This window comes from Pongo pygmaeus, chromosome 4, assembly GCF_028885625.2.
Source record: "Pongo pygmaeus isolate AG05252 chromosome 4, NHGRI_mPonPyg2-v2.0_pri, whole genome shotgun sequence".
NCBI classification, from domain to species: domain Eukaryota; kingdom Metazoa; phylum Chordata; class Mammalia; order Primates; family Hominidae; genus Pongo; species Pongo pygmaeus.
In genome coordinates, this window is record NC_072377.2 from 100919355 (window position 1) to 100931888 (window position 12534).

A 12534-nucleotide genomic window follows, 5' to 3' on the forward strand; every position below is an offset into this window, starting at 1 on the left:
TCAAAGTTCAGTTTCATGTGAACTTTTTCTCCTGACTTGTCCTCTAAGGAAAGGTGCTCAGTGATGGGAGTTTCCAAATGGTGTGTGTGGCAGAAGAATGTTTTAGGAGTAATCTGGAGGTATGGGTGATGTTTCTATTGGGATACCATCTTCTAGATGATTGAGGCAACTGTAACACAAGATATGTTTGTATGGAAAGAATAGGTACAGCTAATAAAGACTTGTCTTAAATTCTGTTGATCTTGATACAATTATTTATAATGATAGCTGAAGATTTAAAAATTGTATGTCAGGTGTGCATGCGTGTGTGTGTGTATATTAAAACTGACTTCTGTAGGGGAAAGATGCAGGAAATGCAGTAAGTAGGATCAGCTTGTAGGCGGTGACTGAATTCAGTAAGTTGTGGTCACAGTCCTGTATCAAGGGCTTCAGTTGTTAGAAGGCTGGGCTAATGAAGTACGGTTGGCTACATAATATGGGAGAATAAATTTCTTCCCTTGTTACTTTAGAAAGTAACATATTTTTAATTGGTTAACTCCAGTTCTATACATATAATTCTTCCAGTGACAGTAACCACAAATATTCTGTTCACACATATTTTGCCTCAATTCCAATGGGAATCTACTTGTAATAACAATAATAACTACCATTTATTGAACACTTAGACATTGTGTCATGCACTAATCTAAGTTCTATACATGTATTAGCTTAGTTAATCCTCACAGCAACTCTGTGAGGGTAGGAGCCACTTTTATCCCCATTTTGTGGATAAGGAAAGTAAGGTTAACTAGCCTGCTCAAGGTCATACAGATAGCAGAGATTTGAACCCCAGCACTGTAAATACAGAGCCTATATATTTCATTTTTTGTTCATTTACTTAAACATTCTATATTGCTTAATTTTTATGCCACCTCCATATTTCTATGATTAATGCATATGTTCTATAGACTAAAGCCTCACATAAAGACAATATGGTTGAAACCTATTTGACCTCTTAGAAATTGTTGACAGTTTTTTGCTTTATTTTAATAGGTTTTTGGGGAACAGGTGGTGTTTGGTTACATGGATAAGTTCTTTAGTGGTGATTTCTGAGATTTTGGTGCACCCATCACCCAAGCAGTGTACACGGCACCCAATGTGTAATCTTTTATCCCTCACTCCCCTCCTACCCTTTCCTCCATGTTCCCAAAGTCCATTGTATCATTCTTATGCCTTTGCATCCTCATAGCTTAGCTCCCACTTATGAGTGAGAACATACATACAATGTCTGGTTTTCCATTCCTGAGTTACTTTACTTAGAATAATGGTCCCCAATTCTATCCAGGTTGCTGCGATTGCCATTATTTCATTCCTTTCTATGGCTGAGTAGTATTCCATGGTATGTATATATATCACAATTTATTTATCCATTCATTGATCAATCCCAGTAGTGGGATTGACAAATCAAATGATTCCTCTACTTTTAGTTCTTGAAGGAATCTCCACACTGTTTTCTATAGTGGTTGTACTAGTTTACATTCCCACCAGCAGTGTAAAGGTGTTCCTTTTTCACCACATCTATGCTAACATCTATTATTTTCTAATTTTTTTTATTATGGCCATTCTTGCCAGGAGTAAGGTGGTATCGCTTTGTGGTTTTGATTTGCATTTCCCTGATCATTAGTGATGTTGAGCATTTTTCCAAATGTTTCTTGTCTATTTATATCTCTTCTTTGGAGAATTGTCTTTTCATGTCCTTAGCCTACTTTTTGATGGGATTGTTTTATTTTCTTGCTGATTTGTTTGAGTTCCTTTTAGATTCTAGATATTAGCCTTTGTCAGATGTATAGATTGTGAAGATTTTCTCCCACTTTGTGGGTTGTCTGTTCACTCTGCTGATTGTTGAATAAGGTGTCCTTTCCCCACTTTATGTTTTTGTTTGCTTTGAGAAATTGTTGACAGTTTTTAAATCATTTAATGAGAAACTAAAATTGGGGTTAGAGTTCACCAATGTGCTTTTTCCAAATTATGAATTGTTCAAAAAGTTTACATTTTCCGCCTGTTGAGATCTTCATTTTGAGGTTTTTATTTTCTGCTGTGTCTAATCTACATCCCACTTTTCCAGGTGAGTATAGAGGGCTTTTTAAAATCAATTTGAAAAGAATAAATATTGTTTTGTAAAACCCATTGCTTTGAACATGGCTGTTTAGCACTTGCCTTTTGATACTTACTGAATAAGGTGTTTATAGTTTGTCACATCATATATGTTTAATTTATTCATTTAGCCAAAAAAAGAGAGAGGGAGCAAGAATTGCAATTTAATAATAAGGATGATTCCATCTGCTTTGTCTCTTAGTATGTACCCGGGAGTGAATAGGCAGTGGGAGACATGAACCTGTTGTTCCCTTAGTTGGTTTTATTTCTGTGTACAACTCATAAAACAAGTGTTTCTCTCTATATTTATTTTTACAACATGATCCTTAAAAACAAGCCAACAACTGAAAAAAAAGTTAGCTGTCCGCAGCATTGGAAGAAAAACTGGCTGTGCCATACTTACTGGAAGAGAATATGTTGGTCTATAATTGGTTTTTCTAGGATAATTTCAACAAATATGCAATTTATGCCTTACATGTTAACTTTAGAACTAACTCCATCATAAGATGTGACTCCTCAGTGTTGAGTGCCTGCTAGATGCCAGGCATGGTGAGGTCCTGAAAGGATGAAAATTTAGTTTTGTCTTTCAAATAACTCTCAATCTTTTTACCTCATAACTAAGGAAGGGCAGCTACAGGTAATGGGAGACGAAGAGAAGAGTATCGTAAAATTAAATAGGCAAATACTTATAAGTTGCTATAAGATGACCTAAAGTAGTTATTTTGGATGTTGCTAGCTTAAAAAAAAAAGCGGGGCGGGGGGGTGGGGCGGGGTTGGAATCAGTAAGTCTTTCAACAATGTTGTATGTGTGGAAGGGACTTGCTAAACTCTGTTGGGGCTAAAGTAACCATAAGCAAGTGTTTCTATCCAGAAGGATCTCATACAATTCTGTAGAATTTTCAGATATGCTGGTCTTGACAGTGCTAGTTGAGTATCATGCCATTTTAATCGTACCTGTCCTTACATCATACATAATGTTTTCCTTTAGGTTTCTATATATGCTGTACCAGAAAAGATTGGTCAAGTTCGCTATGCCTTGGAGACAACTGTGAAGCTTCTTGAGTTTTATCAAAACTACTTCGAAATTCAGTACCCACTTAAGAAATTGGGTAAGAATCAAATAGTGTCTCTGATTTTTGTTATAATTAGAACCTAGATTTATTTTGTGAATGTTTTTTAGAAAGAGGTTCTGCCCAAGTTGTTTGCAGAGAAAACCAAAAACCATTATTAGTGCTTTAAAAATGGTTTGTATTTGTTAAGATTATTTAGATTTCATGAATATATCTGAAGTTGGAGCTTAAAACACTTAAGTTTATAGGGCTGCTAAAAAAGTGCTGTATAAGTGGGAATTTGTTTATGGCTTAGTCTGCAATTTGACTAATTCTAACTTCCAAGAAATACCCGATTTAAATAATAAAAACTGAGTAATGGGAGCTCAGGAAAGCAAGAACATTTCAGTACTGTTCAACATGGAGCTAGTCCTAGAGAGTAGAGTATTGGCCGTGAACTTTGTCCTTCTTGCTCTGGGAAGCTGATTGATTGTAAAGGAATTAGGCATCTCTTTCTTCACTAAGGGACAGTGGAACAGTGACTCTAAAAGAGTTTGAACAGGTCTTCCTCAGCTGACATGTGGGTAGAGAGCATACAGAGCTAGAATAAGGAAGATTCCATTTATTGGAAGTATAAAAAGAATTCATTACTTTCACAGTGATAAACCATTGAATAAAATACTTTGAGTAGAAAATGCCTAAGATGAGGGAAAGTTGATCACTTATTTCCTGTTATGTCCAGATTTGGTGGCTATTCCTGACTTTGAAGCAGGAGCAATGGAAAATTGGGGTTTGCTCACCTTCCGAGAGGAGACGCTTCTGTATGACAATAACACTTCTTCAGTGGCGGATAGAAAACTGGTGACTAAAATCATTGCTCATGAGCTGGCCCACCAGGTATTAGCAACCAAGGCTGTTATATGTCACACCTGTGGTCTACTTCATGTCCTGGAGTTATTATTAGCATTTAGATGCTAATAATTCTTTTTTTTTTTAAGTATTGCCTTCTTTTATAATAGAAAGATGCTTTTTAAACACAAACTTCATTTTCAAATGAAAATGCTATCAGATGTTTGACTTTACAGGTTAAAGCATTTTCACATCTGTCTTACTTCACAACTTCTCTAAGGTGGGTATTAATCACATTTTACAGATGTGAAAACTGAGACTCAGTTTAAATAAATGGCTTGCCGTAAGTCATACAGCTAATAAGTGGCAGCACTGGGCCGCGAAGAGCCACTATCTCTTCAAGATCTCTTTTTCCCCCTCAGTAATACACAGCTGCATCCCCTATGACAAATGCCCATTGCCCGGTATAACTTTGTGGGGAAGAATCTCTTTCCCTAAGTTGCACCCTTCGACAACTCAAACTGTAGCTGTCAGGGCTGGATTTTTTTTTTTTTTTTTTTTTTGTCTCCTGCCGGAATGGGGTTCTCTGTTAATTTTGGAGAGGGGGTTTCTGAGGAAATGGCAAAGGCACTGTTTGTATGACATGGAGAGAAAGAAAGAAAATTATATGGGTACATAACACCCCCATTCTTCCCTAACACCTTGTCTGTATTTTGCCCTGGATGAGGTGCTTAACTAGCATTGGGTATGGTTTGGGTGATGTCATGACAGTGGCAGGATAGGAATAGGATGTATTCTGGTCAGCTTATTTTCTACATCAAACACCTTATATGAATCTAGCCTTTGTGAAGACTTCATGGCAAGCTGGCATATGAGCACATTCTCATTTGCTTTAAAAATAGGTCATGGGCCAGATGCAGTGGCTCACGCCTGTAATCCCAGCACTTTGGGAGGTGGAGGCAGGTGTATCACAAGGTCAGGAGATCAAGACCATCCTGGCCAACATGGTGAAACCCCGTCTCTATTAAAAATACAAAAATGTGGTGGTGCATGCCTGTAATCCTAGTTACTTGGGAGGCTGAGGCAAAAGAATCACTTGAACCCAGGAGGTTGATGTTGCAGTGAGCTGAGGTTGCACCAGTGCACTCCCGCCTGACGACAGAGTGAAACTCCATCTCAAAAAAAAATAGGTCATATAGATAAGATGTCTTTTGGGGGATCTCCTCTAGGTCTGTTATTTCTGAAGCCACCCATCACCATTTGGGAGTATTTCTCTGTTATTTCCTCTTTAGGACTTAGAAATCATCTTCCTCTGAAACAGGTTTTAAAATAATATCTTAGAAAAATGTTATTGTAATTCTCAAAGGTTTTGTTTTATGCAGTAACCTCGTCCTTTCGCTGCTGATTTGAGATAAGCCCAAGACCACACTGACCAAATTACATATCTTACAACTACTTTTCATTTCAAGGATTTTTTTAGATACATTTTTTAAGGAGAATCTCCTATTATTTTTTTCCTTCTTCTTTTCTTCTTATTACCTCATAGAAGAAAATATTTAAAGATTTTTCTGACTTCATTTGTTTATATATGCCATCTTTTTTTTTTTTTTTTTTAAAAGAAACAAGATCTCACTCTGTCACCCAGGCTGGAATGCAGTGGCATGATCATAGCTCACTGCAATTTTGAACTCTTAGGCTCAACTGATCCTCCTGCCTCATCCTCCCAAGTAGCTAGGACCACAGGCATGCATCACCATGCCTGGCTTAATTTTTTTGTAGAGACAGAGTCTCGCTATGTTGCCCATGCTGGCTTGAACTCCTGGCCTTAAGCAATCCTCCTGCCTTGCCCTCCCGAAGCACTGGGATTACAGGTGTAAGCCACGATGCCCAGCCTGTATATGTCAACTTAAGTCTTAAGGAATGTTGTTTGAATTCTGTTTTGAATCATGCAAATACTGTCTTCAATTTGGGCAACTGAGGAGAAACAAAGTATAGGCTTTCTGATTACAGGAAAATCTCTCACATAGAGACTTTTTAGTTGTCATGGGTGGTTGTAGATACAATGGAAAATAATCTTACCAACTTGATATTAGAAGGTAGAAAAAATGTCATTATCTTGGAAATCTCACTTTATGAGGTGGCCAGAAAAAGTTTTTATTTCCCTATATTCATGCTATATTGCATGTTTGTTACATTGACAAATATGCTAATAAGCTTTCTTGCTTGTTTCCCATTCCCATTCAGTTAAGGTAAAAGATTAAAATTTTTATTTTATTTTAAAGTAAATTTATACAACTTTTGTAAGTTCTAAATTAATTTGAATATAGTTTGTTTTAACTATAATATCAGTATATCTTTAAGATATTGTAATCAGGTTATAGATAATTAATATGACACTTCAGCCAATTATTTAAAAAATTCCTGAGGCTGTAAATATCCTGTGGGTTAATTGTTTTCTCTCCCCCAGTGGTTTGGCAATCTGGTAACAATGAAGTGGTGGAATGATCTATGGCTAAATGAAGGTTTTGCCACTTTCATGGAGTATTTCTCTTTGGAAAAAATATTCAAAGAGCTTTCTAGTGTAAGTACAGGGTTTCTTTGGCCTGCTGTGAATGCTAGGAGGGAAAATAGTCAAATCACATTTTCATGTATTTTCTATGCATCTGGAGTAATGAAAATGTTTCTAGGAAGGTATGCCAAACTTGACTTTGGTTATTGATATCTATACCTTTTGATATTTGACAATGAAAGTGATGCTATTATTTATTGATGTTTCATTGAAAACTGAAATTATATAAGATTATTTTATATTTTTGTCATTAAGATGAACATTTTAAATTGTTTTGCAACATTTTCTTTTAAACAGCTATAGTTCTTCTGCTTGCAGGAATTTAAAGTTGCAAAGTCTAATTTAAATTTTTTTATCCTGTGTAAAATTTAAACTTTTTTATCCTGTGTAAAAATTAGATAAAAAATTAAAACATTTTATAGCAATACTGTTTCTCTATTATCACTGTGTACATTCTTGTAATAGTGATATATAGCTTGGTACAAATAAATAATTTGCCCTTTTTAAGGTACAAACCACATTTTATGCCTTTTTCCAAAGACAAGGAATACCGTTTCAGTACAGAGAAGTATAATAGTGGTGTCACTATGGTATTAGACTCTTGGGAAATATTTTCAGTACTTAGGGATATACAAACACAGTAGGCCATGATATGACAGATATTGTCAAGATAATTCAAACAATAGGTGGGAAAGTGTAAAGATACCTTCCAACCCCCAAATTTTTTGACTTTCTATTAAACTTCCTGATGTTATAATCCAAGAGGGCTTTTAAAACAGAAGTACTCTTAAGAGCTTTTGATTTGAAATTTTAGACAGGGCTTGTTGAAAAATTTCAAGTGGTAGGGGAAATTAATTGATATTAATTAATATCAAGTGGTAGCTAGAATACTAAGAAAGATATTCTAAATCCATGTATACTACTTAAGTAATGAGATACACAGTTTGACCACTTGGTGGTGCCCAGAATGTGTAAAAAGGTCTAATACATGTTCTAGGGGAGCTCATCTGCTGAGCTCTTAAAGAATTATTTAAGAGTTACATTTTATTTGAAACCGACCTCAGGTAAGGGAAATGTATATTTTCTTAGTAGAAATTCTAGACTATATATAAGAAATCAGCATAAGGACCAGTTTTTGTTCTTTCTTTTTTTAAATTTCAGGTTTCATTTAAAAAATATATGCTAACCTTTTTAGAATATTCATCTTGGATACCCAGAGTTGGCATTTGTTTACTTTGGTAATAGATTCTTAATTTTTCCATATGCTGTTGTTTAGGAAATGCTAATTTTAATGTGGCCAGGTTATAATTGTATCTTTAAATTTAAGGAATATTCATGAAGTTTACAATCTTCCTACATTTTTGAAAGCTTATATATCCTGAAGTTTAGTGATGCTGGTCATTTTTTCCTAATAATCTTGCACACTAGTCTAATTCATATAAATAATTTACTATACTTTTGCATTTGATACTACTTGTGATATTCTAATCTTTTCATTTTTTAACAGTATGAAGATTTCTTAGATGCTCGATTTAAAACCATGAAGAAAGATTCCTTAAATTCATCTCATCCAATATCATCATCTGTTCAGTCTTCAGTACAAATTGAAGAAATGTTTGATTCTCTTTCCTATTTTAAGGTATTGCTGTGAACAAAAAGGTAGCTGGAGTGGGTTTGAAATTTCGTATGTGAGCAAGCTGTGTGATTTAGATTATTTTAAAGATTAAATTTTTTTCAGGTATTAATGGTAAACTATAAAATGTTTGCTTCTGCATAAATCTTGGTCATAACTTTTTTGTGGGTTTTTTTCTTTCTCTGACTCTCATTTAAGTTGTATGACTAGTATTCCAGACAATTAACCAGATCTTGTAGCGATGCATCTTTTAAAGTCAGTTTACTCTCCAGATCTACAGGTAGAATATGTTCAGGGAAGGTCCTAAACAAGCTCTTGGCTGTGTTACTCAGAATTGAGGTATGCTGTCAAGTCAGGATTGCCAAAACAAGTAAGCAAAAAGAGATTTTAAGAATTGAAGATTAGATTTTAGAATTTGAAACACACGCCCTGCGTTTCAAGGTAAAGAAAAGGCAGAATGTTAAACCCCATTCGGATCACCATAGGTCAGAGAATGGAAGAATAGCAATAACAGTGTCATTCACATTTATGTTGTGAGGAGGGATGAATGTTATGGCTGTCAGACAAGATAGAGAAGAAAATACACAAAATGTGTGAGATACAGTCTATGTCATCAAGTAGCTGAAAGTTCAGGTGGTTGGTACTTGTGGAGCAATAAGAGAGGTAGTATGTGCTGAGTGGGACAGAATTTTTGCCTAGGATAATGAAGAGAAACTTTTGGGAGGTAAATGGGAATTGAGTTGGCTTAAATAATTAAAATATAGGTAAAGAGGAATGTGAAGTATAGGGTAGGGCAGGAATGGAACAATGAAGTCTGCAAAGAAAATGAAGTACTAATGGGCAAGTGATGTTTTTTCAGAGAGTCAGTGTTTGACCGCAGTGGAAGCCACACGTGAAGAGGGAAAAGAAGAGAAAGTTGAGTGGGGTCCAGTTGTAGAAGGCTCTGGATACCATAAGGAATTATTTTTTCCTATCCAATAGGAAGCTTGAAAAGACTTTTGAACAGAGGAATGACTTGATTAAAGTTACTATTTAGGAAAAGTAAATTGGTTTCAGTTTACAAAGTAGATTTAAGTGGGGAGAAACGTAAAGTCAGGAAATTGCTGCTAAAGTCCAGGCATGAAATGGTAAAAGTTTGAAATAAGGAGTGCTGGTAAGGGTGGAAAGAAAACAATGGGTATAAAAAATACTGGGCAGGGAAAGTACTTAAAGTATTAGTGACAGGGTAAGCCCAGTAAAGAAAGAGGCAGAAATGTTTTTCAGGTTCAAACCTGACTGACAAGAAGAATTATTGTACAGGTACTATTAACAAACAAGAAAATCAGAAGTTCAGTTAGCTATATTAAATCCATTCCAATTAGAGCTACTGGTGTGATTTTTGAAGACCGTAGTGGACCTGTCAATAAAGAAAATTTAAAACTTGAGGTTCTGTTATTATACCAAACTTAGAGCAGTTATTTCAGGATTTGAAAACCTGCTTAAAATGCTCTAAGTTCAGTATATAATAACAGAACAGAGTCATAACAGAGCTCTGTCTGCCACTGACCCAAACCCTCTAAACCCAGAATTCAGTGTCTTCTTAACATGTAATTTCCATATCATAGTCAACCCCTGTCAACATGGCAACTACTTGTTTCAGAATTGGGAATTTGGCAAAAATATTCTGTGTAATTAAGAGAAGTGGGATACTGGATAACTTATCAGTATTGTGTGCAAGAAGGTAAGCACCAGCAGGGAAATATGTTTAGCAGACATATTCTGTTTGGTCTTTATAATCATCAAGCCTAATTCTGATGCAGGTTGCCTTGCAAAAATTCATTCATTTAGCAAATCTTACAAGTACTAACCATATACTAGCCATTGTTCTAGGTGCTGGGGTTATATCAGGGGAGAAGGTGGACTTTGTCTCTTTTGTGAAGTTTCCATTTCAGGGGTCAAAGGTAGAGACTGACTGTATACAAATGAATGAATAAGTAGGTATTGTGTTAAGTAATAAGTGCTAATATGAAAATAAAGCATGATAAGGGAAATGAGAATGACAAAGGAAATGGCGTTTATAATATAATGTGGTTGAGAAGCCCTCCTGTATGGTGACATTTGAACACCACCTAAGGCATGAAGAATGTGGTTTTCTTGGGGAAGAATATTCCAGGCAGAGGAAATAACCAATGTATAGTGCTTGTGTGCAGAAAAGAAGATTAATGTAGGAGGCCTGAGACTGCTATTCTTTGAAAGACCTGCTTGCAAGGTTGGCCCTTGGGTGGCATGTGGGAACTTGGGTTTTGGGAAAGTTCCCACTATTGCATGATAAGAGTGGCTCACTGTGCCTGAACAATGTAGTTTATGCTGAAAATGTGATTTCCTTCTGGGTGTCTGGAGTTTTGGTACGTGCTAGGCAGAAGGTACCTTCGTGACTAGCCCACAGTAAACAGCCTGGGTGCTGAATCTCTAATGATCATCCCTGGTAGATGGTATTTCACACATGCTGTCACAACTTTCTGGAGGAATTAAGTGCATCCTGCATGACTTCATTGGGAGAGGACTTGGAAGTTTGTGCCTGGTTTCCTCTGGACTTTGCCCCATGCATCTTTTTTCTTAGCTGATTTTACTTCATATCTTTTCACCGTAATAAATCATAGCAGTGAGTATGACTATATGCTGAGTTCTGTGAATCCTTCTAGTGCATCATCAAACCTGGAACTGGTCTTGGGGACCCCCACATGAGATATGAGATTGAGAGAGATACGAGATTGAGATAAAAGGTTGCTTTGCATGTTCAAGCACCAGCAAGGATCCAGTGTTATCTGAAGTAGAGTAAGCAGAGGAGAAAGTAGTAGATGAAGTTAGAGGGACTGTAAGAGACCAGATTATTATAGGGTCTGCTAAGCCATAGTAAGGACCTTAATTTTATTCTCAGTGAAATGAAAAGCAATTTGATCAGGGAAGTAACATGATATGGCTTATTTTGTAAAAGATCACTCTAGTCTTCAACAGTACATGGAGTAAAGAGGACTAGTTAGGAAGTTATTGTAATAGATGGGTGGCGAGATAATGGTAGCCTGGACAAGGGTGGAAGTTGTGAAGGTGATGGAGATACAACTGGACTTGGAGTGTATTTTAAAGATTGATCCAGTAGAATTTGTTCATGGATTAGATATGAAATACAAGAGAGGGGTCAGGGCAACTTTAAGATTTTTACCTGAACAACTGGAAAAATGGAGTTGCCATTTGCTGAAATGGAGAAGACTGCTTTAGAAGTAGGTTTAGGGAAAGAAGGGGGAAGAAACTTCCATTTCTGAGTGAGTATGAGATATTGATTAGATATCCAAATGGAGATACCACACAGGCAGTTGGATATGGGTCTGAAATTCAAGGGGGAAGAAGTCTGATTAGATATATAAATCAGGGGATCATTTGGAAACCTTGGAGTTGGGAGATCAACTAGGAAGGAAATTTAGATAGAGAAAAGGGGTCCAAAGATCAGATGCGAGGACACACTTTCCTCATTGGAAGATGAGGAGGATTCAGTAGAAGAGACTGAGAAGGATGGCCAGTGAATAGGGAGAGAATCAAGAGTAGTGTACTGCAGCTCTCAAGGAGGAGCAGGTGATCATTTATATCAAATGCTATCAATAGGTTGATAAGATGAGCCTGAGAATTCACATTTGTATGGCACCAGGAAGTTTACCGGTGACCTTGATAAAAATACTTCCGGCCGGGCATGGTAGCTCATGCCTGTAATCCCAGCACTTTGGGAGGCCGAGGTGGGTGGATCACCTGAGGTCAGGAGTTCAAGAACAGTCTGTCCAACATGGTGAAACCCCGTCTCTACTAAAAATACAAAAATTAGCTGGGCGTGGTGGTGGTGCCTGTAATCCCAGCTACTCAGGAGGCTGAAGCAGAAGAATCGCTTGAACCCAGGAGATGGAGGTTGTAGTGAGTGGAGGTCGCACCATTGCACTCCAGCGTGGGTGACAAGAGTGAGACTTCGTCTCAAAATAAATAAATAAATAAATACAGTAGAGTGATGATTAGAAGATGGCTCAAGAGAAAATGGAAAGAGAGCAAATGGAGATGGCAAATTGAGGACAACTCTTTTGAGGAGTTTTACTACAATGGGGGAACAAAAAAACAGCATGGTAACGAGGAGGGTGAAGTTAGGGAAAGGTAGAGAGTCTTTTATTTGTTTAAAATTAGGAATGTTACATCGTTTTTGTTTTGTTAATGGGCGTGTTACAGTATGAAGGGAAAAGTTGGTGATGCAGAAGAGAAAGGACTGTTGGGGACAACAGTGAGTACTT

The 12534-nt window shown here is 36.7% G+C and overlaps 1 protein-coding gene across 2 annotated transcripts in view; it reads left to right on the forward strand.

Annotated features, from left to right (window-relative positions):
* Positions 1-12534, forward strand: part of LNPEP (leucyl and cystinyl aminopeptidase) — a 113638-nt gene that overhangs the window by 66245 nt on the left and 34859 nt on the right. For both annotated transcript variants that reach the window (XM_054487770.2, XM_054487769.2), the window contains exons 5-8: positions 3122-3242; positions 3925-4079; positions 6499-6612; positions 8108-8239. In XM_054487770.2, the coding sequence (XP_054343745.1) occupies positions 3122-3242; positions 3925-4079; positions 6499-6612; positions 8108-8239 (522 nt within the window). The remainder of the gene's footprint in view (positions 1-3121; positions 3243-3924; positions 4080-6498; positions 6613-8107; positions 8240-12534) is intronic.